At 39.5% G+C, this 23476-nt stretch overlaps 1 protein-coding gene across 1 annotated transcript in view; it reads right to left on the reverse strand.

The window, feature by feature from the left end:
• Positions 1 to 9279: 9279 nt before the first annotated feature.
• LOC103234264 (uncharacterized) overlaps positions 9280 to 23476 on the reverse strand; it is a 322907-nt gene continuing 308710 nt past the window's right edge. The window contains exon 5 of the mRNA XM_073016737.1: positions 9280 to 9823. Coding sequence (XP_072872838.1) covers positions 9280 to 9823 — 544 coding nt within the window. The remainder of the gene's footprint in view (positions 9824 to 23476) is intronic.

Here is a 23476-nt window from a genome sequence, read left to right on the forward strand (position 1 = left end):
ACTGGAGAAAATTCCAAGTATGAAGAATATAACTTTTAACCAGTGTTCACAACTTACTGCACAGGAAAGCATTTATAGTTGAGAAATGGTGTACAAATATAAAGAATGTGGGAAAGTCATTAATATCTGCTCACATATTGTACAACATCAGAGAGTTCATACTTAATATTATAAATATAATTACTATCAAATGATCTTTCAGAAATATAAGCCTTTAAAGTGAAGAGTTTATTCTGAAGACAAACATTACAAATATAAAGAGGGTTGTAGTACTTGTATCACAGATTTTATTGTACACATTTTTATTTTTAAGACAGAGTCTCACTCTGCCACCCAGGCTGGAGTGCCGTCGCCTGATCTCAGCTCACTGCACACTGCAAGCTCCGCCTCCCAGGTTCACAAGATTCTCCTGCCTCAGCCTCGCCAGTGGCTGGGACTAGTGGTGCCGCGCCCACCCGCCCGCCACCACCCCCAGCTAATTTTTTGTATTTTTAGTAGAAATGGGGTTTCACCGTGTTAGCCAGGGTGGTCTCAATCTCCTGACCTCGAGAGCCACCCGCCTCGGCCTCCCAAAGTGCTGGGATTACAGGCGTGAGCCACCGTGCCCGCCTATTGTACACATTTTCTACTAGAGAGGAACCGTGAAGCAGTTGCTGAAACTTTGTTCAACATTAGGGAATTTATATCGGAGAAGAATTCAGCAAATGTAATCAGTTTGGGAAAACATTTTTTCAATAACTATAGCATAGAAAATGCCAGAGAGCTCATACTGAAATATTCTTTTGCAGATGAAATAAATATGAAGAAATATTTAATTCAAATTGAGTTTATATAATTATCAGAGAATTAACAGTAGAAATAGCTAAGGCACTGACACTTCAGACATTACACTAAATCAGACTGCTGTGTGTAGAAAATCCAAAACTACAGTTGGTAAGTAAATTAATTTTATATAACTTTAAAATGAGTAGACATTTCTTTGAAAAGTCATAATTACATTCAAGTATACTTTTTTGGTAAGTTACAAAACTTGCTAAAAGTAAATAATGTAAGTTAACTCTGAAATTACTTCATGCTATTTATTCATTTTTATTACATTCACCTGTGAAAGCATATGATCAACTATTACTGCATAAGAGATATGAGAGATACTTTATTAGGTGGGAATTATACACGACCTCTTCTCTAAAAGAGTAAGGACATGGAAATGTAAGATGCATGATAAGTATCTAAGTGAAGAGGCTCTTTGTGGTTAACTTAGTGATTTATGAGGTAGTTGTTCAGAGTAATATTCTTTCATGTTATGAGAGAAAAACATTTTTTAGTTAAATGTAAGTTAAAGTAGTACCATATAATGTTACTGATTGTACTTTTATTTAATAAAATGCAGTACATTTAAAAACTCTTAGATTATGTGTGGACTTAATTTTTAATTATTTTCTTTTACTATATTAAGACTATTGTACATTCTGGCTGGGCACAGTGGCTCACTCACGCCTATAATCCCAACACTTTGGGAGGCTGAGACAGGCAGAACACTTGAGATCAGGAGCTCGAAACCAGCCTGGCCAACATGGTGAAACCCTGTCTCTACTAAAAATACAAAAAATTACGGGCATTATAGGTGCCTGTAATCCCAGTTACTTCAGAGATTGAGGCAGAAGGATCAATTGAACCCAGGAGGCAGAGGTTGCAGAGAGCCAAGATTACGCCATTGCACTCTAGCCTGGACAACAAGAGCAAGATCCTGTTTCAAAAAAAAAAAAAAAAAAAGTTTTGTGCATTCAATGGAGCATTATTATTCCACTAACTGTAACATACCCACCCTACTCGAGGGTGTAGGTAAAATAAAACAATAAGCTATTTGGCAACATAGTGGAATAACACCTCTAGTAATCGGTTCTGTCAGTGGCTTCAGATTGCAAATAAGTTAAAATGTATTTTTCACATAGGTTACATTTTTATACTTTTTTTTTTTTTTTTTTTTTTTTGAGAGGGAGTCTCGCTCTGTCTCCCAGACTGGAGTGCAGTGGCATGATCTCAGCTCACTGCAAGCTCCACCTCCCGGGTTCACGCCTTGCTCCTGCCTTAGCCTCCTGAGTAGCTGGGACTACAGGCACCTGCCACCACACCCAGCTAATTTTTTGTATTTTTAGTGGAGATGGCGTTTTGCTGTGTTAACCAGGATGGTCTCGATCTGACCTCGTGGTCCACCCGCCTCGGCCTCCCAAAGTGCTGGGATTACAGGCGTGAGCCACCATGCCTGGCCCCATTTTTATCCTTTCTTATTTCTTCTTTTTAATTTTGTGGTTACACAGTATGTGTATATATTTATGCCATATATGGCATTTTTTGGTACAGGCGTATAATATATAATAATTACATCAGGATGAGGCATCCATCACCTCTAGCATTTATCCTTTTTATTACAATTTGATTAGTAAAATAACAAATACTTTGTTTTAAAATATTAAAAGCACTTTGATTATTTTTAAATTTACAATTGTTCTTGGCTACAGGGTCATTTTTATGGTCATAATAAAAGTTATATAGAAGTATAAATAAAATTGATACATCTCTAAGTCCTGAATAAATACTTAAAGAATTTGTTACATATTTTTCTTTGAACATTTTTTCTCTCTGCCTGCAAACACATACAGGCTTTTAGTTTTTATTTACATAGAGTTAAATATATACATATATTACTCTAAAGATAAACCTTAGGTGTAAGAAAATTATGAAGTATGTGTGAGTATGAGTTTGTACCCATTTTCAGAAGAAGAAAGCAATATTGGAACAAAACAAATTAATACAGTGACTTATTAGAAAACTAAAAACCTTGAAAATGTTGAAAGCAAATCTATACATTGTATTGAATTCATTGCTGTAAAATGTTAGGGCTTATGGTTCAGAATCTGCCTATGCACATTCTCAGTTTTTACTTGTACTCATGTTAGGCCCATAATTTTCTTGTTTTGTAGTTTATGAGGTACTCATTATGTGAGCTGGTTGGGGATTATAAGAATGATTTTTATGAAATTTAAAGCGTGCACACAAAATAATTTTTAGATGTAATTACAAAATTACTATATTGTTACATTTTAATTTTTGATTTTGTTTTATTGGAGAAACCTATATAAGCCTAATTTTCTTTTGTTTCTTTCACTTTTCATAATTGACATAAGTAAATCTATTGAGTGAGCTAATTTGCTTTGGTAAGTACTAGGGAGACTTCACAAGTCATGAGGATGTTTTTACATATGTAGCAAACAAATATGACTTCTGAGTAAAACATGCTTTATAGTAAGTCATAAATACTTTTGCTGGAGTTTGTAACTTCAAGTTGGAGATGGAAAATACCAATGGTGAAGAAATAACGTTGATTCATCATGTGGAGAGGATGCTGCAAAGCTGACTTACTGAATTTATACAAAAATTCTGCTTCTTTTGATCTTCAGTTTTGTCTTATGTGTATTCCAACTATATATGCATCACAGTCTTTCCTCTTTTACTGTGTTATGACTACAGTTTTCTCATTGTTGTCTTCATGCCTTGTCATTTTACATGGTACAGGGGTTTGTAGGTTCTAAAGAGAAAGTTGGTATTCTTTAATGCACTGAAAAATTGGTTTTAGCTGAAGAATTTGCTTATCAATATAACTTTCAGAATAGTTAAAAGAATAGATATACATTGTTAACAAGTGAAAAGATTACATCACTTAGCTTTGTTTTTTTCTGTGTTAAAAAAAGTTGTATTCTTACAAAAAGCATGGCAAATATAAAATTGGTAAAGAATGTATTTTAGAAATTAGATTCTAGAGTTAATGGCAAATGAATAATTTTAAATTGAATTTTGTATGATATATTTATATCTCAACATATTTCTGTGCAGAATTTTTTTTCTTTTTTTATGTTTTTATTTTTTTTTTTGAGACAGAGTTTTGCTCTCTCAGGCTGAAGTGAAGTGGCCCATTCTTGGCTCACTGTGTCCTCCACCCCCCAGGTTCAAGTGATTCTCCTACCTCAGGCTCCCAGGTAGCTGGGATTACACCACGCCCAGCGAGTTTTGTATTTTTGGTAGAGATGCGGTTTCGCCATGTTGGCCAGGCTAGTCTCAAACTCCCGACCTCAGGTGATCCACCCGCCTCAGCCTCCCAAAGTGCTGGGATTACAGGCATGAGCCACCGTGCCTGGCAGAATCTTCTATTTTTAAGTGAATGTTGAATGTGGCAAAACAATGTACGATGACCTGTGGATTTGAAATTTGGAATAATTTATCAAGATGTATCAAAATACATCTTGGTAAAACAATTTGGAGGAATTACATGCTTTTTTTTTTTTTTTTTTTTTTTGATATGGAGTCCCACTCTGTTGCCTAGGCTGGCGTGTAGTGGCATGATCTCAGCTCACTGCACCCTCCACCTCCCAGGTTCAAGTGATTCTCCTGCCTCAGCCTCCTGAGTAGTTGGGAATTACAGGTGCACACCACCATGCCCGGCTAATTTTTGTATTTTTAGTAGAGATGGGGTTTCACTATGTTGGGCAGGCTGGTCTGGAATTCCTGACCTCGTGATCTGCTGACCGCGTCCTACCAAATGCTGGGATTACAGGCGTGAATCACTAGGCTTGACCCATATTCTTCTTATTTTAGTGTTTTTGTTTGTTTGTTTGTTTGTTTGTGACGGAGTGTCGCTCTGTAGGGCAGGCTGGAGTGCAGTGGCGTGATCTCAGCTCACTGCAAGCTCCGCCTCCGGGGTTCACACCATTCTCCTGCCTCAGCCTCCTGTGTAGCTGGGACGACTACAGGCGCCCACCACCACGCCCCGCTAATTTTTTTTTTGTATTTTTAGTAGAGAGGGTGTTTCACCATGTTAGCCAGGATGGTCTCGATCTCCTGACTTCGTGATCTGCCAGCCTCGGCCTCCCAAAGTGCTGGGATTATAGGTGTGAGCCACTGTGCCCAACCCATATTCTTATTTTATATAATTTTTTTAAGTAGGTTAAGTTTAGTCTACAGATTTTTAGTCACCTAACTGTAGCCAATTCCTTGATCATTGGTAAGTTACTGATTAGTTCCCAAACTATTGTCCAGACACAGTGGCTCACACCTGTAATACCAGCACTTTTGGGAGGCCGAGGCGGGCAGATTGCCTGAGGCCAGGAAATCGAAACCAGCCTGGCCAACGTGGTGAAACCCTGTCTCTAATAAAAATACAAAAATTAGCTGGGTGTGGTGGCAGGCGCCTGTAATCCCAGCTACTGGGCAGATGGAGGCAGGAGAATCACTTGCATCTGGGAGGCGGAGTTTACAGTGAGCCGAGGTTGCCTCACTGCACTCCAGCCTGGGCAACAAGAGTGAAACGCCATCTCAAAAAAAATTTTTTTTTAAAAAGTAATTCCAAACTATTTTAGTCACTGTAAAAACTTAATATTCTTTATTAAATAGAAAAAAGTATTCTGATAATAGTGTTTCTGAAACTTTCAGAAAGTGTAGACCAGTCAAAAAATGATTATGTATATGCAGACCATAAATTTTGTATTTAATTATAGGCATATTCTAGCTTTTAATATAAAAATTTGATAAAATTAGTGGTTCCTTTAAATCATGGGAGAAATATCATTGTTAGTATTCATTTACCAAAATATTTTTTTAAGGCTTAGTAATGAGTACTTTAAACCAAAAATCAAGTTCTACATACTATCTAAGGGTATAAATAGCAATTTTTAAATTCTTTTTAGATTCTACTAAGTTGGAAGATTCAAAGCCAAAATGTTACATCGGAAACGGAAAAAAGCATTAGGTGAGAGGGTGTTGGGCATCATGATCAAGATTGATACTTAGTATCAGGTGGTTCCTGTTTGCATCCCAGTTCTGCCACTTATGAGCTATATGACCTGAACACAGTTTGTTAACCTCCGTGTGCTTAACTCTTCAGCTGTACAGTGAGGATAATAGTGCTTAAATCTTAGGATATTGGTAAAATTAAAGCAATTAATACTGATAAAGGTACCAGAAAAGTTCCCAGCGCATAGCGAGTGGACAGGAAATTTATTAGCTCTTGTTAATTCTGTTAGCTCATGACCAATGTTGAGGCTAAAAAGAAGGTGGCCAAATCAGTGGTTCGTAACCCATATTTATTCTAATCAGTCAGCCTGGGGCTATAATAGAAGTTGGATGTTTTTAATACTATCTTTGGCAAATTCCCATATATTCACATACAGCATAGTTACAAATATCTCTGGAAAGATCTCCTGTTGAGTTCTGTTCCTTTGCACTCCAGTAACACTAGATAAATCAGCACTTAAATGCCTAGTGTTTGTCAGTGTTAAAGAGGCAAATTGTTTCTTCATCTGCTTGTTTAATACATTTCTTATTGCCAAGTGTTTATGTTCATTTGTTAAATGTAGTTTACCAATATGTATTCAAATATTTTTGCTCTAACAAGTGAAGGAAATCATCTACTTACACATTTAGAGAATACAGTTGCTTTAGAATCTGTTGTTTCTTAAAGTATTACATTATTTTGAACATTCAAATCAAGATATTTTCTGAATTTTGGATTCAGACTTCATAATAAGAGTTTACCTTCCTACATTACTAAATGAGAAAGGCATTTGAGATATATATATATATAATCTTAAAATTCCAGGAAATGTATATATATGTCTTAATTTATATATGCGTGTGCGTGTTTCCTGGAATTTTAAGATGAAGAAACACTTTTTCTCTGACCCAATTTCTTAAAGTTTACCTCTTTTTTTAAAAAAAGTATTGGCGGCCGGGCGCGGTGGCTCAAGCCTGTAATCCCAGCACTTTGGGAGGCCGAGACGGGTGGATCACGAGGTCAGGAGATCGAGACCATCCTGGCTAACACGGGGAAACCCCGTCTCTACTAAAAAATACAAAAAAACTAGCCGGGCGATGTGACGGGCGCCTGTAGTCCCAGCTACTCCGGAGGCTGAGGCAGGAGAATGGCTTAAACCCAGGAGGCGGAGCTTGCAGTGAGCTGAGATCTGGCCACTGCACTCCAGCCCGGGCGACAGAGCGAGACTCCGTCTCAAAAAAAAAAAAAAAAGTATTGGCTGGGCGCAGTGGCTCACACCTGTAATCCCTGCACTTTGGGAGACTGAGATGGGCAGATCACTTGAGATCAGGAGTTCTAGAGCAGTCTGGTCAATGTGGTGAAACCCCGTCTCTACTAAAAAGACAAAAATTAGGCCGGCCATAGTGGTGGGCACCTGTAATTCCAGCTACTCTAGAGCCTGAAGCAGGAGATTCGCTTGAACTCAGGAGGCGGAGTTTGCAGTGAGCCAGATGGCACCACTGCACTCCAGCCTATGCAACAACAGTGAAACTCCGTCGGATGGATGGATGGGATGGATGGATGGATGGATGCATGGGTGCATGGGTGCATGGATGCATGCATGCATGGATGGCCTAGCTAGCCCAGCTCCATCACTACTAAAAAAATACAGGACTCCATCACTACTAAAAAATACAAAAACTAGCTGGTCACAGCTACGCAAGAGGCACTCTAGCCTGGGTGACAGAGTGAGACTTCGTCTCAAAAAAGTATTAATAGTATTTTTACTGGCAAATCAGAGTTTTATACATTACAGGGTACAAAGGGATGTTTTGATATCTGTATATAAAATAAGTAAAATTACATATCAACCTTTTTGTGGTGAGACATTTGAAATTTACTCCTAGTTATTTTGAAATACACAATGCATTATTGTTATAGTTATGCTGCTGTGCAATAGATCTCAAACCCTATTTTCCTGTCTATTTGAAACATTGTACCCTTTGATTAACAACTCCCTATTTCCCTCTCAGACCCCTGCCTTCTGCTCCCTATTATTTCACTTTCTACTTTTTTGAGTTAAACTTTATTAGATTCTACATATAAATTAGATCATGCAGTGTTTGTCTTTCTGTGTCAGGCTTATTCATCTAGCATAATGTCTTCCAAATATATATTGTTTCAAATGATTGGATTTACCTTCTTTTAAGGCTGAATTGTATTCCATTTACCACATTTAAAAAATTAAATATATATTTATTGATTGAGAAACTTGTGTATTATGTAAAAATATGTTAAAGTATTAATGGAATTTAGCATATGAATATTTTATTAATAGTTAATTTGTACTGAGCACTAGCCATAACATTATTTATGTGTTAATGGATTTTAATTCTTACTGTAACTCAACATTTAAACACTCATTTTTAGTAAAAATTAACAAAAATTGAATCACATATTGTGATTCAATATGTGAAGACTGTCACATTCTTCATATTTGTAGGCTTTATCTTCTGTATAAATTCTCTGATGTTCAGTAAGAGTTGAAGACCAGTTAAAGACCTTGTTACCTTTTTCACATTTTTAGGGTTTGTCTCCAGTATGTTATTTTACCTTCAATATGGTTTGAGGACTGGTTAAAAGCTTTGCCACATTCGTCACGTTTGTAGGGTTTTTCTCCAGTATAAATTTTCTTATGTCTAGTTAGTTCTCAAGACCAGTTAAAAGCTTCGGCACATTCTTTAAATTTGTAGTTTCTCTCCTTTAAGAATTATGCTTATTAAGTTCTCAGGTCTACTTAAAAGCTTTGCCACATTCTTTACATTGTAGGGTTTCTCTCCACTGTGAATTATCTTTTGTTCAGTAAGTTCTGAGGACCACTTAAAAGCTTTGCCACATTTATAGGGTTTATCTCCAGCAAAAATTTTCTTATGTCTAGTAAGGTTTGAGAATTGGTTAAAAGCTTTGCCACATTTTTCACATTTCTAGGTTTTCTCTCTAGTATAAATAATCTTATGTTCAGTAAGTTTTGAGGACCAGTTAAAAGCTTTCCACATTTACTTTTTCATTTGTAGGATTTCTCTCCAGTACGAGTTACCTCATTTTCAGTAAGTTTTGAGGACCACTTACGAGTTTTGCCACATTTTTCATATAAATTACCTTATGGTTAATAAGAAATAAGAAATGGTTAAAAGATTTGCCACATTCTTCACATTTGTAGGATTTTTCTCTTGTATGAATTATCTTATGTTTATTAAGGTTCAAGGACCAGATAAAAGCAGTGCCACATTCTTAACATTTGTAGGGTTTCTCTCCAGTATGAATTACCTTACGTTCAGTAAGGTTTGAGGACCAGTTAAAAGCTTTGCACATTCTTCACATAAGTAAACTTTATCTTCTGTATGAATTCTCTCATGTTTAGTAAGAGTTGAGGAAGAGTTAAAAGCTTTGTCAAATTCTTTACATTTTTAAAGTTTCTATCCAGTATGAATTATCTTATGTATAGTAAGGTGTGAGGACTGGCGAAAAGCTTTGCCACATTCTTCACATTTGTAGGGTGTCTCTCCAGTATAAATTTTCTTATGTGTAGTAAGGTTTGTGGATTGGTTAAAAGTCTTGCCACATTCTTCACAGTTGTAGAATTTCTCTCCAGCATGAATTTGCTTATGTGTAGTAAGCCTTGAGGACTGGCTAAAAGCTTTGCCACATACTTCACATTTGTAGGGTTTCTCTCCAGAATGAATTCCCTTATGTAGTAAGGGAAGAGAATTGGCTAAAGCTTTGCCACATTCTTCACATTTGTAGAATTTCTCTCCAGTATGAATTTTCTTATGTGTATTAAGATGTGAGGACTGCTTAAAGGCTTTGCCACATTCCTCACATTTGTAGAATTTCTCTTCATAAATTACCTTATGTGTAGTAAGCCTTGAGGATTGGCTAAAAGCTTTGCCACATACTTCACATTTGTAGGGTTTCTCTCCAGAATGAACTCTCTTAAGTGTAGTAAGATTTGAGAACCAGCTAAATTTCAAACTAAATACATCCTAGGAACATGTTTGAGAGACTCCAAAATCTGTAGCCCAGACAACAGGTTTCAGACTATGCCAGGACAAAGCTATATTATAAAGATTGTAACATGTAGCTTTTTTTTTTTTTTTTTTTTGAGACGGAGTCTCGCTCTGTCGCCCAGGCTGGAGTGCAGTGGCCGGATCGCAGCTCACTGCAAGCTCCGCCTCCCGGGTTCCCGCCATTCTCCTGCCTCAGCCTCCCGAGTAGCTGGGACTACAGGCGCCCGCCGCCTCGCCCGGCTAGTTTTTTGTATTTTTTAGTAGAGACGGGGTTTCACCGTGTTCGCCAGGATGGTCTCGATCTCCTGACCTCGTGATCCGCCCGTCTCGGCCTCCCAAAGTGCTGGGATTACAGGCTTGAGCCACCGCGCCCGGCCAACATGTAGCTTTTTAAATGCACAAATCTCAATCAAAGATTACAATATATACGGAATATTAGGCCAACATGGCCCAATCAGAAACATGTAACATTTTAGAGGGCAATAATAAAATGAAGATTAATAAACTAATTTTAAGAATTTCAAATAAATTGAATAATACTCAATGAGAGAAATAGAAACACCACTAATGAATATCAGAAAAACGAGGATAACCTCTTCCCCTAAACAACTGGAGGTAATCTGTGAAAATAGCTTGCTATTCACTTGACCCAGAGAACCCCACAAAATCATGCAAATCAAAAGGTTCCAATCTTCGTGTTTACTTTAAGAACCCTCGTGAAACTGTCCAGACTATCAAGGATATGCATATACAAAAGAGTATCTGGAAGATGTCACTTTACAGAAACAGTGCATACCGTTCCGATGTTACAATGGTGGGGTTCATAGATACTCACAGGCCAAGCAGTGGAGCTGGAAACAGTGGCCCAAAAAGAGTGTTGACTTTTTGCTGCACATACATAAACATGCAGAGAGTAATGCTGAAGTTAAGGGTTTAGATGTAGATTCTCCAGTAATTGAGCATATCCAAGTGAAGGAAGTAGCCAAGATGTGCTGCTGGACCTACAGAACTCATGGTCACATTAACCCATACATGAGCTCTCCCGACACACTAAAGATGATCTTTACTGAAAAGGAACAAATTGTTCTTAATCCAAGAAAGGACATTACCCAGAAAAAAAGGTGTCCCAGAATAAACTGAAGAAAACTTACGGCATGGGAGTAAATTCAGCACTAAAATAAATGAAATTAAAACTAAAAAAATAGCAAAAATATTTAAAATATCAGTAAACCCTAGAAATTGTGGAGGTAAAAATATGAAATGTAAAAAAGGTAAAAATGAAATAAAAAATTTTAAAACTAATAAAATATGCAGAAATGAAGAAGCTCAACAAACAGACTAGGATACACACAAAGACATTTCTTTTTTTGAGACCGAGTTTTGCTCTTAATGCCCAGGCTGAAACGCAGTGGCGTGATCTCGGCTTACCGCAACCTCCACCTCCCAGGTTCAAGCGATTTTCCTGCTTCTTGCTGCCTGAGTAGCTGGGATTACAGGCATGCGCCACCAGGGTCGGCTAATTTTTATGTATTTTTTTTTAGTAGAGATGGGGTTTCTCCATATTGGTCAGGCTGGTCTCTACCTCCCGACCTCAGTTGATCAGCCTGCCTTGGCCGCGCAAAGTGATGGGATTACAGGCATGAGCCACCATGTCCTGCCACACAAAGATATTTCTAACAAACACATATAGGCACAATTTTTAGTCACAGACAATGGGAGAATCTTGAGAGCTTCAAGGTAAAAGTGATGTGTCATTTAAAAGCATGGTCTAATGAGATAACCAGTAAATTTGTCGATAAAATTTTTACAGGCTAGAAGGAAGCTATATGATGTAGTCAAAGTCCTAAAGGAAATAATTGTCAAGTGAGAAGAATACTATCAGCAAAACTGTCCTAACAAAAAGAAAAAGACCTTGCAAAGTGACCAAATTCAGAAAAAGTATATTGGCACCGCATATGCCCTACATATTAAAGATGCTGAAAGGAATTCCTTCCACTGAAAATAACATGAAGGAGGAGAACAACACATAATTTTATAAAAATACATCACTTTTTGAAAAACTTCCGCACATACTCAAAACAGAATTCCTTAGCATTATCGTAATGGTGGAAAAAGCATTTTTAATTATTCTTTAAAATTTGAAAGATAAAAGCATAGAAATTATTAGAAACACCTGTTAATGAATGTGCACCATAAAAAGATAATTAGCAACGATAAAAACAAGGTTGAGGGCAAATGTAATGAAATTTTACATGCAACTAAAGTTAATTTTTTACCAGATTAAAATATATTGTTGTATCTTTTAAAGGTTTTATGTAATCCCCAAGGTACCATAGAAAAAACCTGTATAGACACACAAAAAAGGAAGAAGTGAAAGCATATTAATACAAAAATCAAACACAAAGAAAGGCCAGGTTTCTGTAGTTCCCTATCATCACATTTTTTTTTTTTTTTTTTTTTTGAGGCAGAGTGTAGCTCTGTCGCCCAGGCTGGAGTGCAGTGGCCGGATCTCAGCTCACTGCAAGCTCCGCCTCCCGGGTTTACGCCATTCTCCTGCCTCAGCCTCCCGAGTAGCTGGGACTACAGGCGCCCGCCACCTCGCCCGGCTAGTTTTTTGTATTTTTTAGTAGAGACGGGGTTTCACCGGGTTAGCCAGGATGGTCTCGATCTCTTGACCTCGTGATCCGCCCGTCTCGGCCTCCCAAAGTGCTGGGATTACAGGCTTGAGCCACCGCGCCCGGCCTATCATCACATTTCTATATAAATTCTGCTCAGCAGTGTTCAGGCATTGCCACTCCTCCAGAGAAAATTCTATCTCTGGATAATTAATTCATGCTTGTAGGACATAACAATAACCAAACATACCGACAATACTCCTTCCACACCACAGACTACAACAAAATGTTTACCAAACCCCCTCGTCTCTGACCTTTTCCCCTCAAAAACATACTTTTGCCAAACCCCAAAAACAAAAGCCTTAATCCACTCAGCCAGAGCCTATATTTTTATCTTTTAGCTATGCACAACTTTTAACAGCCACCCCTCAACTAACGCAATTTTCGTCTCACTTCACTACTTTCGATTTCAATTTTCTTTCTTCCCTAATTTTACTCAAACTACATATTTACCCACTACCAGACCTACACTCCTATTACCACAACCCCAAAGACAACTCCTCACAACTATATATACATATCTCCAAAATTCAACAAAACCCGTTTATGTAGCTTAACCTTCCTAAAGCAAGATACTGAAAATGTCTAGGCGGATCTACACATCCCATAAACAGACAGGTTTGGTCCTGTCCTTTCTATTAGCTCTGAGCAAGATTACACATGCAAGTATCCCCATCCCAGTGAAAACACCCTCTAAATCATCACGATCAAAAGGAGTAAGTGTCAAGCATGCACAATGCAGCTCAAAACGCTTTGCTCAGCCACACCCCCACGGGAAACAGCAGTGACAAACCTTTAGCGATAAAAGAAAGTTTAACTAAGCTATGCTAACACCCAGGTTGGTTAATTTCGTGCCAGCCACCACGGCCATACGATTAACCCAAGCTAATAAAGACCAGCGTAAAGAGTGTTTTAGATATAGTCTCAATGAAGCTAAGCCCCATCTAAATTGTAAAATACCCTAGCTGATGTAAAATAAACTACGAAAGTGGCTTTAAAACTTCTGAACACACAGTAGCTAAGATCCAAACTGGGATTAGATACCCCGCTATGCTTAGCCCTAAACCTCAATAGTTAAAACAACAAAACTACTCGCCAGAATACTACAAGCAACAGTTTAAATCTCAGAGGACTTGGTGGTGCTTCACATCCCTCTAGAGGAGCCTGTTCTATAACTGATAAACCCCGATTCACCTCATCATCTCTTGCTTAGCCTATATACCGCCATCCTCAGCAAACCCTAGTAAAGGTCACAAAGTAAGCACAAGTATCCCCCATAAAAACGTTAGGTCAAGGTGCAGCTTATGAGATGGTAAGAAATGGACTACATTTTCTACCTCAGAAAATTCCACGATCACTCTTATGAAACCTAAGAGCCCAAGGAGGATTTAGCAGTAAATTAAGAGCAGACTGCTTAATTGAATAAGGCCATAGAGCACGCACACACCGCCTGTCACCCTCCTCAAGTATATTTAAGGATCAGCTTAACTAGCCCTCATATTTATATAGAGGAGATAAGTTGTAACACGGTAAGTGTACTGGAAAGTGCACTTACGTAAATCAAGGCATAGCTTAACACAAAGCATGCGGCTTACACCCAGAAGATCTCAACATAATTTGATTGCCTTGAGCCAACTCTAGCCCCCCCAAACCTAACCAGTACTATTACCAAACAACCTCAACTAAATCATTTACAAAAAAAAAAAAAAAAAAAAGTATAGGTGATAGAAATTTTACCCTGGCGCAATAGACACAGTACCGTAAGGGAAAGATGAAAAAAGACCAACCAAGCACAAAACAGCAAGGACATACCCCTGTACCTTCTGCATAATGGATTAACTAGAGACAACTTCACAAAGAGAACTAAAGCCAAAATCCCCAAAACCAGACGAGCTACCCAGAAACAGCTAAAGAGCACACCCATCTATGTAGCAAAATAGTGGGAAGATTTATGGATAGAGGTGACAAGCCTGCCGAGCCTGGTGATAGCTGGTTATCCAAGATAGAATCTTAGTTCAACTTTAAATTTACGTACAGAATTACCTAATCCCCTTGTAAACTTAATTGTTAGTCTAAAGAGGGACAGTTCTTTAGACACTAGGAAAAAACCTTGCATAGAGAGTAAAAATTCAATCTCCGTAGTTGACCCAAAAGCAGCCATCAATTAAGAAAGCGTTCAAGCTCAACATCAAACACCCAAAAAGTCTCAAACATTCTGCTGAACTCCTCACATCACATTGGATTAATCTATTATTTTATAGAAGCAATAATGTTAATATAAGTAACATGAACAACTTTCTCCATTGCATAAGCCTACATCAGACCGAAAAACTTCACCGATACTTAACAGCCTAATATTAACAAATATAAACAAAACCAATACTACTCATACTGTTAACCCAACATAGGCATGCTTCTAAGGAAAGGTTAAAAAAAGTAAAAGGAACTCGGCAAACTTAACCCCGCCTGTTTACCAAAAACATCACCTCTAGCACTACCAGTATTAGAGGCACCGCCTGACCAGTGACACATGTTCAACGGCCTTGGTACCCTGACCGTGCAAAGGTAGCATAATCACTTGTTCCTTAAATAGGGACTTGTATGAATGGCACCACGAGGGTTCAACTGTCTCTTACTTTTAACTTGTGAAATTGACCTGCCCGTGAAGAGGCGGACATAAGAAATAAGACGAGAAGACCCTATGGAGCTTCAATTTACTAATGCAATAAAAATCATACAAATCTGTGGATTTTAAATTACTGCACCTGTATTAGAAATTTTGGTTGGGGTGACCTCAGAGCATAATCCAACCTCCAAACAACCTATGCTAAGGCTACACCAGCCAAAGCGAATCAATATGCATAACTGACCCAATAACTTGACCAATGGAACAAGTTACCCTAGGGATAACAGCGCAATCCTATTCTAGAGTCCATATCGACAATAGGGTTTACGACCTCGATTTTGGATCAGGACATCCCTTTTTTTTTTTTTTTTTTTGCGACAGAGTCTTGCTCAGTCGCCCAGGATCTCTGCTCACTGCAAGCTCTGCCTCCTGGGTTCACACCATTCTCCTGCCTCAGCCTCCTGAGTAGCTGGGACTACAGGCGCCTGCCACCACGCCCGGCTAATTTTTTTGCATTTTTTTAGTAGAGACGGGGTTTCACCGTGTTAGCCAGGATGGTCTCAATCTCCTGACCTCGTGATCTGCCCTCCTCAGCCTCCCAAAGTGCTGAGATTACAGGCATGAGCCACTGCGCCCGACCGGATCAGGATATCCTAATGGTGCAGCAGCTATCAAGGGTTCGTTTATTCAACGATTATCTGAGTTCAGACAGGAGCAATCCAGGTCGGTTTCTATCTATTCTACATTTCTCCCTGTACAAAAGGATAAGAGAAATAGGGCCCACTTCACAAAGAGCCCTCTCTCCATAGATGATCTAATCTCAACCTAATAGAGCATTACATACCCAACCCAAGAGCAGGGTTTGTTAAGATACTTGGTAATTGCATAAAACTTAAAACTTTACAATCAGGGGTTCAACTCCTCTTCTTAACACCATGCCTATAACAAATCTCCTACTCCTTATTGCACCCGTACTAGCCACCATAGTATTCCTCACACTTATTGAATGAAAAATGCTAGGCTACATGCAACTACATAAAGGTCCTAACGTTGTAGGCCCCTATGGACTACTACAACCCTTCGCCAACGCAATAAAACTCTTCACTAAAGAACCCTTAAAACCCTCAACCTCCACTATTATCCTCTATATTACCGCCCCAACCTTAGCCTTGTCTATTGCCCTTCTCCTATGAAACCCCCTTCCCATACCCAACCCTCTAATTAATTTCAACCTAGGGCTATGATTCATTCTAGCTACATCCAGCTTAGCTGTCTACTCCATTTTATGATCAAGGTGAGCATCAAACTCAAACTATGCACTAATCGGCGCACTATGAACCGTCACCCAAACAATCTCGTATGAAGTCACCCTTGCTATTATTCTATCAATCCTACTAATAAGCGGCTCATTTAACCTACACATACTTACCACAACACAAGAACACCTCTGACTTCTCCTACCATCATGGCCCTTAGCCATAATATGATTTATCTCCACATTAGCAGAAATTAACCGAGCCCCCTTTGATCTCACAGAGGGTGAATCAGAATTAGTCTCAGGCTTTAACATTGAATATGCTGCAGGCCCGTTCGCCCTATTCTTTATAGCTGAATATATAAATATTATTGTAGTAAATGCCCTGACAACCACAATTTTTCTAGGCACATTATATACCATTTACTCTCCAGAATTATTCACAACATGTTTTACCATCAAAACGCTCCTCTTAAACTCCCTATTTTTATGAATCCGAACAGCATACCCACAATTCCGCTATGATCAACTTATATATTTATTATGAAAAAATTTTCTCCCACTCACGTTAGCACTTCTCATATGACACATTTCAATACCTACTGTAATCTCCAGCATTTCCCCCCAAACCTAGAAATATGTCCTACAAAAGAGTTACTTTGATAGAGTAAACAATAGAGGTTTCAACCCTCTTATTTCTAGGACCATAGGAATTGAACCTATCCCTGAGAATCCAAAATTCTCCATGCTACCTATCACACCCCATCCTAAAGTAAGGTCAGCTAAATAAGCTATCGGGCCCATACCCCAAAAATGTTGGTTACACCCTTCCCATACTAATTAACCCATTAGCTCAACTTATTATCTACTCCACCATAATCAGAAGCACCCTTATTACTCTATTAAGCTCACACTGGTTCTTCACCTGAACAGGCCTAGAAATAAATATATTAGCCTTCATCCCAATTCTAATCAAAAAAACAAACACCCGTTCCACAGAAGCCGCCACTAAATATTTCCTCATGCAATGAACCGCATCCATAATCCTCATGATAGCCATCCTCTCTAATAACCTATTCTCTGGGTGCTGAACCATAACAAATAATGTTAACCAATATTCATCCTTAATAATAATAACAGCCCTTATCATAAAATTAGGAATAGCCCCTTTCCACTTCTGAATCCCAGAAGTCACCCAAGGAACCCCTCTAATCTCTGGCCTACTCCTCCTCACATGACAAAAGTTAGCTCCCATCTCAATTACATTTCAAATCCATCCATCAGCAAACATAAATATCCTCCTAACCCTTTCAATTCTATTCATCATAACAGGCAGCTGAGGAGGCCTCAACCAAACACAACTACGTAAAATCCTAGCATACTTTTCAATCACCCATATACGCTGGATAACAAACATTAATATATAACCCAAACATCACTATCTTCTACCTAATTGTATACATCACCCTAACAACCACTGCATTCCTAACACTCAACCTAAGCTCAAATACCACAACCCTCCTACTATCCCGCGCCTGAAGCAAATTAACCTAATACTGTTAATATCATCCACCCTATTATCCATAGGGGGTCTACCCCCATTAACCGGCTTCCTGCCTAAATGAATTATTATCCAAGAACTCACAAAAAACAATAACTTTATCACCCCCACCATCATAATTATCATAACCCTACTCAACTTATACTTTTATATGCACCTAATCTACTCCACTTCTGTAACACTATTTCCCACATCCAACATCATAAAAATAAAATGACAGTTTGAAAGCACAAAACCTACACTACTTCTCCCTTCACTCATCATCCTTACTACCCTCTTCTTACCAATCTCCCCACTAACCCTACCCACCCCCTAGAAATTTAGGTTAAGTAAGACCAAGAGCCTTCAAAGCCCTTCCTTAATAAGTAAACCATGCTTAATTTCTGAAATACACAAGGACTGCAAAACTTCACTCTGCATCAACTAAATGCAAATCAGTCACTTAATTAAGCTAAGCCCTTGCTAGATCAATGGGACTTAAAACCACAAAAATTTAGTTAACAGCTAAATACCCTAATCAACTGGCTTCAATCTACTTCTCCCGCTGCAGGGAAAAAAAAAGGCGGGAGAAGCCCCGCCAGAGTTAGAGCTGCTCCTTTGAATTTGCAATTTAACATGAAAATCACCTTGGGGCTGGTAAAAAGAGGCCTACCTCTGTCTTTAGATTTACAGTCTAACGCTTACTCAGCCATTTTACCCACCTACCCCGCCCCACCCATGTTCATCAACCGTTGACTATTTTCAACTAATCATAAAGATATCGGAACCTTATATCTACTATTGGGCACATGAGCTGGAATCACAGGCACAGCTTTAAGCCTTCTTATTCGAGCGGAGCTAGGCCAACCCAGCAACCTCCTAGGCAATGATCATATCTATAATGTTATCGTCACAGCTCACGCATTCGTCATATCTTCTTTATAGTAATACCCATTATAATCGGAGGCTTTGGAAATTGATTAGTACCCCTAATAATCAGTGCCCCTGACATGGCATTCCCCCCATAAACAACATAAGCTTCTGACTCCTCTCCCCCCTCTTTCCTGCTATTACTCGCTTCCGCCATAGTAGAAGCCGGCGCTGGAACAGGTTGAACAGTCTATCCTCCCTTAGCAGGAAATTGTTCCCACCCAGGAGCCTCTGTAGACCTAACTATCTTTTCACTTCACCTAACAGGCGTTTCCTCTATTCTAGGGGCTATTAACTTTATTACCACTATTATCAACATAAAACCCCCTGCTATATCCCAATACCAATCCCCGCTATTTGTCTGATCAGTCCTAATTACAGCAGTCCTACTCCTCCTCTCTACCAGTCCTAGCCGCTGGCATCACCATACTGTTAACAAACCGTAACCTCAACACCACTTTGTTTGATCCAGCTGGAGGGGGTGATCCCATCTTATATCAACATCTATTCTGATTCTTCGGCCATCCCGAAGTCTACATTCTCATCCTACCAGGATTCGGAATAATCTCTCACATTGTAACTTACTACTCCGGGAAAAAAGAACCATTCGGATATATGGGCATAGTTTGAGCTATAATGTCAATTGGATTCTTGGGCTTTGTTGTATGAGCCCATCACATATTCACAGTAGGTATGGACATAGATACACGAGCTTACTTCACCTCTGCCACTATAATTATTGCAATCCCCACTGGTGTTAAAGTCTTTAGCTGACTTACTGCACTCCACGGAAGCAAAAAGACACATTGAGTTAGAAGATGCCTCTCAAATTTTAATGTGTACAATTAGCTGGAGATCTTGTTATGCATATTTATTTTATTTTATTATTATTTTTTTTTCCTGAGACGGAGTCTCGCTCTGTCGCCCAGGCTGGAGTGCAGTGGCCGGATCTCAGCTCACTGCAAGCTCCGCCTCCCGGGTTTTCGCCATTCTCCTGCTTCAGCCTCCCGAGTAACTGGGATTACAGGCGCCCGCCACCTCGCCCGGCTAGTTTTTTTGTATTTTTTTAGTAGAGACGGGGTTTCACCGTGTTAGCCAGGATGGTCTCGATCTCCTGACCTCGTGATCCTCCTGTCTCGGCCTCCCAAAGTGCTGGGATTACAGACTTGAGCCACCGCGCCCGGCTGCATATTTATTTTAGAAGATCTGGAATAAATCTGAGTTTCTGAATTTCTGAGAAGCTCACCAGTAACGCCTGTTTTTGACCCGAGAATAATATTTTGTCAAACATTCAGTAAGTGTAGGAGCATGGTTTTTCCCAGTTTTTAGTTTGTTTTGAGGCAGAGTTTCGCTCTTGTCATCCAGGCTTGAGTGTAATGGCGATCTCGGCTCACTGCAACCTCCGCCTCCCAGGTTCAAGCCATTCTCCTGACTCAGCCTCCCAAGTAGCTGGGACTACAGGCACAGGCCACCACACCTGGCTAATTTTTTGTATTTTTAGTAGAAATGTGGTTTCACCATGTTGGTCAGGCTTCTCTCAAACTCCTGCAGGTGATCTGCCTGCTTCAACCTCCCAAATTGCTGGGATTACAGGTGCGAGCCACTGCACCTAGCTGTTTTTCTCAGTTTTTCTGGCCTGTAAGCAGAGATGAGAGCCTTCATTTTTCTTTTTCTTTTTTTTTTTTTTTTTTTTTTTTTTGAGACAGAGTCTCGCTCTGTCACCCAGGCTGGAGTGCAGTGGCCGGATCTCAGCTCATTGCAAGCTCCACCTCCGGGGTTCACGCCATTCTCCTGCCTCAGCCTCCCGAGTAGCTGGGACTACAGACGCCCGCCACCTCGCCCGGCTAGTTTTTTGTATTTTTTAGTAGAGACGGGGTTTCACCGTGTTAGCCCGGATGATCTCCATCTCCTGACCTCGTGATCTGCCCGTCTTGGCCTCCCAAAGTGCTGGGATTACAGGCTTGAGCCACCGCGCCTGGCTGAGAGCCTTCATTTTTCAAAGACAGATACACACTAAGAAAATCTAAGAAAGAAAAGTAGCTGCCAGATTAAATGTAGTGGTTTATGCACAACAGCTATATAAAAATACTTAATAATAAAGAGAAAAATAATTAACTCTATAGTGAAAAATTATGTCAGAGAGATTTTTATTTTTTATTTTATTTTATTTTATTTTATTTTTTCTGAGACGGAGTTTTGCTCTGTCACCCAGGCTGGAGTGCAGTGGCACGAGCTTGGCTCACTGCAAACTCCACTTCCCAGGTTCACGCCTTTCTCCTGCCTCAGCCTCCTGAGTGACTGGGACTACAGGCGTCTGCCACCACACCCGGCTAATTTTTTGTATTTTTAGTAGAGACGGGGTTTCACTGTGTTAGCCAGGATGGTCTCGATCTCCTGACCTCGTGATCTGCCCACCTCGGCCTCCCAAAGTGCTGAGATTACAGGCGTGAGCCACGGCGCCCGGCCGCTTTTTGTTTATTTATTTATTTATTTATTTACTCGTTTTGAGACAAAGTCTTGCTCTGTCCCCCAGATTGGAATGCAGTGGCACTATCTCGGCTCACTGTAACCGCCACCTCCTGGGTTCAAGCAATTCTAATTCTCCTGCCTCAGCCTCCCAAGCAGCTGGGACTATAGGTGCATGCCACCACACCTGGCTCATTTTTATTTATTTATTTTTTATTTTTTATTTTTTATTTTTAGTAGAGATGGGGTTTCGCCATATTGCTCAGGTTGGTCTCAAACTCCTGACCTCAGGTGATCCACCCATCTCCCAAAGTGCTGGGATTACAGGAGTGAGCCACCACGCCTGGCATGTTAGAGAGCTTTTAACCAAGTGAATAATTGGACACAGTATCACTTCTAGGATAGTACCTTCCAAAAGTAAGTTACAGTCTGAATTTAACTCAAGATGCTGAGGCAGGAAAAGCACTTGAACTCGGGAGGCAGAGGTTGTGGTGAGCTGAGACTGCACCACAGCACTCCAGCCTGGGTGAGAAAGTGAGACTCTGTCTGGAAAAAAAAAAAAATGCTAAATGGTACCCAGGGACAGTGGCTCATGCCTGTAACCCTACACCTTTAGGAGGCCAAGGCAGTCAGATCACTTGAGGCCCAGAGGTCAGCCTGAGCAAAATAATGAGACTCTGAATATAAAACAAGAGAAATGCTAAATGAGTCCTTTACATTGAAAAATAAAATGATGCTGGACAGCATCATAAAACATTATATAAATATAAAGCACTTTATGAAATGTAATTTTTTTTTAATTTTTTGAGATGGAATCTCACTCTGTCACCCAGGTTGGAGTGCAGTGGCATGATCTCAGCTCACTGCAACCTCTGCCTCCCCGGTTCAAATGATTCTCCTGCCTCAGTCTCCTGAGTAGCTGGGACTACAGGTACTTGCCATCACGCCTGGCTGATATTTTGTATGTTTAGTAGAGATGGGGTTTCTTAGTGTTAGCCAGGATGGCCTCGATCGACCTTGTGATCCGCTTGCCTCAGCCTCCCAAAGTGCTGGGATTACAGGCGTGAGCCAATGTACCCGGCCTATTAAATGTAAATATACAGAGTCATATAGAATTCTTTACTATCATAATGATGGTGCATAAAACCCTTAAAATTTTTCTACAGAATATAAAAAATATACAAATGTGTATAAATCTGTGGATATACAATATAAAATAATATAATTTGTAATACTAAAATATTCATAACAAACTGTAAAATATAGAGGTATAGTTTTTGTATTCAGTTGAAGTTGTTATGAAATTAAAACATACTGTTTTAACTTTAAGATGTTTTACATAATGTCTATTTTTCAAGAAGGTTACAAACTTTTTTTTTTTTTTAAATGGAGTCTCACTCTGTCTCCTGGACTGGAGTGCAGTGGCGAGATGTCAGCTCACTGCAACCTGCTCCTCCGAAGTTTGAGCAACTCTCCTCAGCCTCCCGAGTAGCTGATACTACAGGCCCACCCCGCCACACCTGGCTAACTTTTTGTATTTTAATAGAGATGGGGTTTCACCGTGTTGCCCAGGCTGGTCTCAAACTCCTGAGCTCAGGCCATCTGCCTGCCTCCACCTCCCAAAAGTGCTACAGGCCATCTGCCTGCCTCCACCTCCCAAAAGGATTACAGGTGTGTGCCACTGTGCCCTGCTGATTACAAACGTTTTGTAGAGACTATGCAAAATAAAATGAAGGAACAACTAAAGCATGTCACTACAAAATTAAACAAAAAATGTAGTCAGTATAGCAGGAAATGAAAAAATACATATCTACAAAAAACACATAAAACAATAACAGTAAAACTGATAATAGTAACTTCATTTTTTAAGCAATCATTTTAAATATAAATTAATTAAACTACTTAATAGAATGAAATGTAATCCCAGGATTTTGGGAGGCCAAGGTGGGCTGATTACTTGATCCCAGAAGTTTAAGACCAGCCTGGGTAACTTGACAAAACTCAGTCTCTACAGAAAACTAGCTGGGCATGATGGCGCATGCCCGTACCTAGCTACTTGAGAGGCTGAAATGAGAGGATCTTCTGAGTTTGAGAGGTTGAGGCTGCAGCTCACA

The sequence above is a fragment of the Chlorocebus sabaeus genome, chromosome 6 (genome assembly GCF_047675955.1).
Source record: "Chlorocebus sabaeus isolate Y175 chromosome 6, mChlSab1.0.hap1, whole genome shotgun sequence".
NCBI classification, from domain to species: Eukaryota; Metazoa; Chordata; class Mammalia; order Primates; family Cercopithecidae; genus Chlorocebus; species Chlorocebus sabaeus.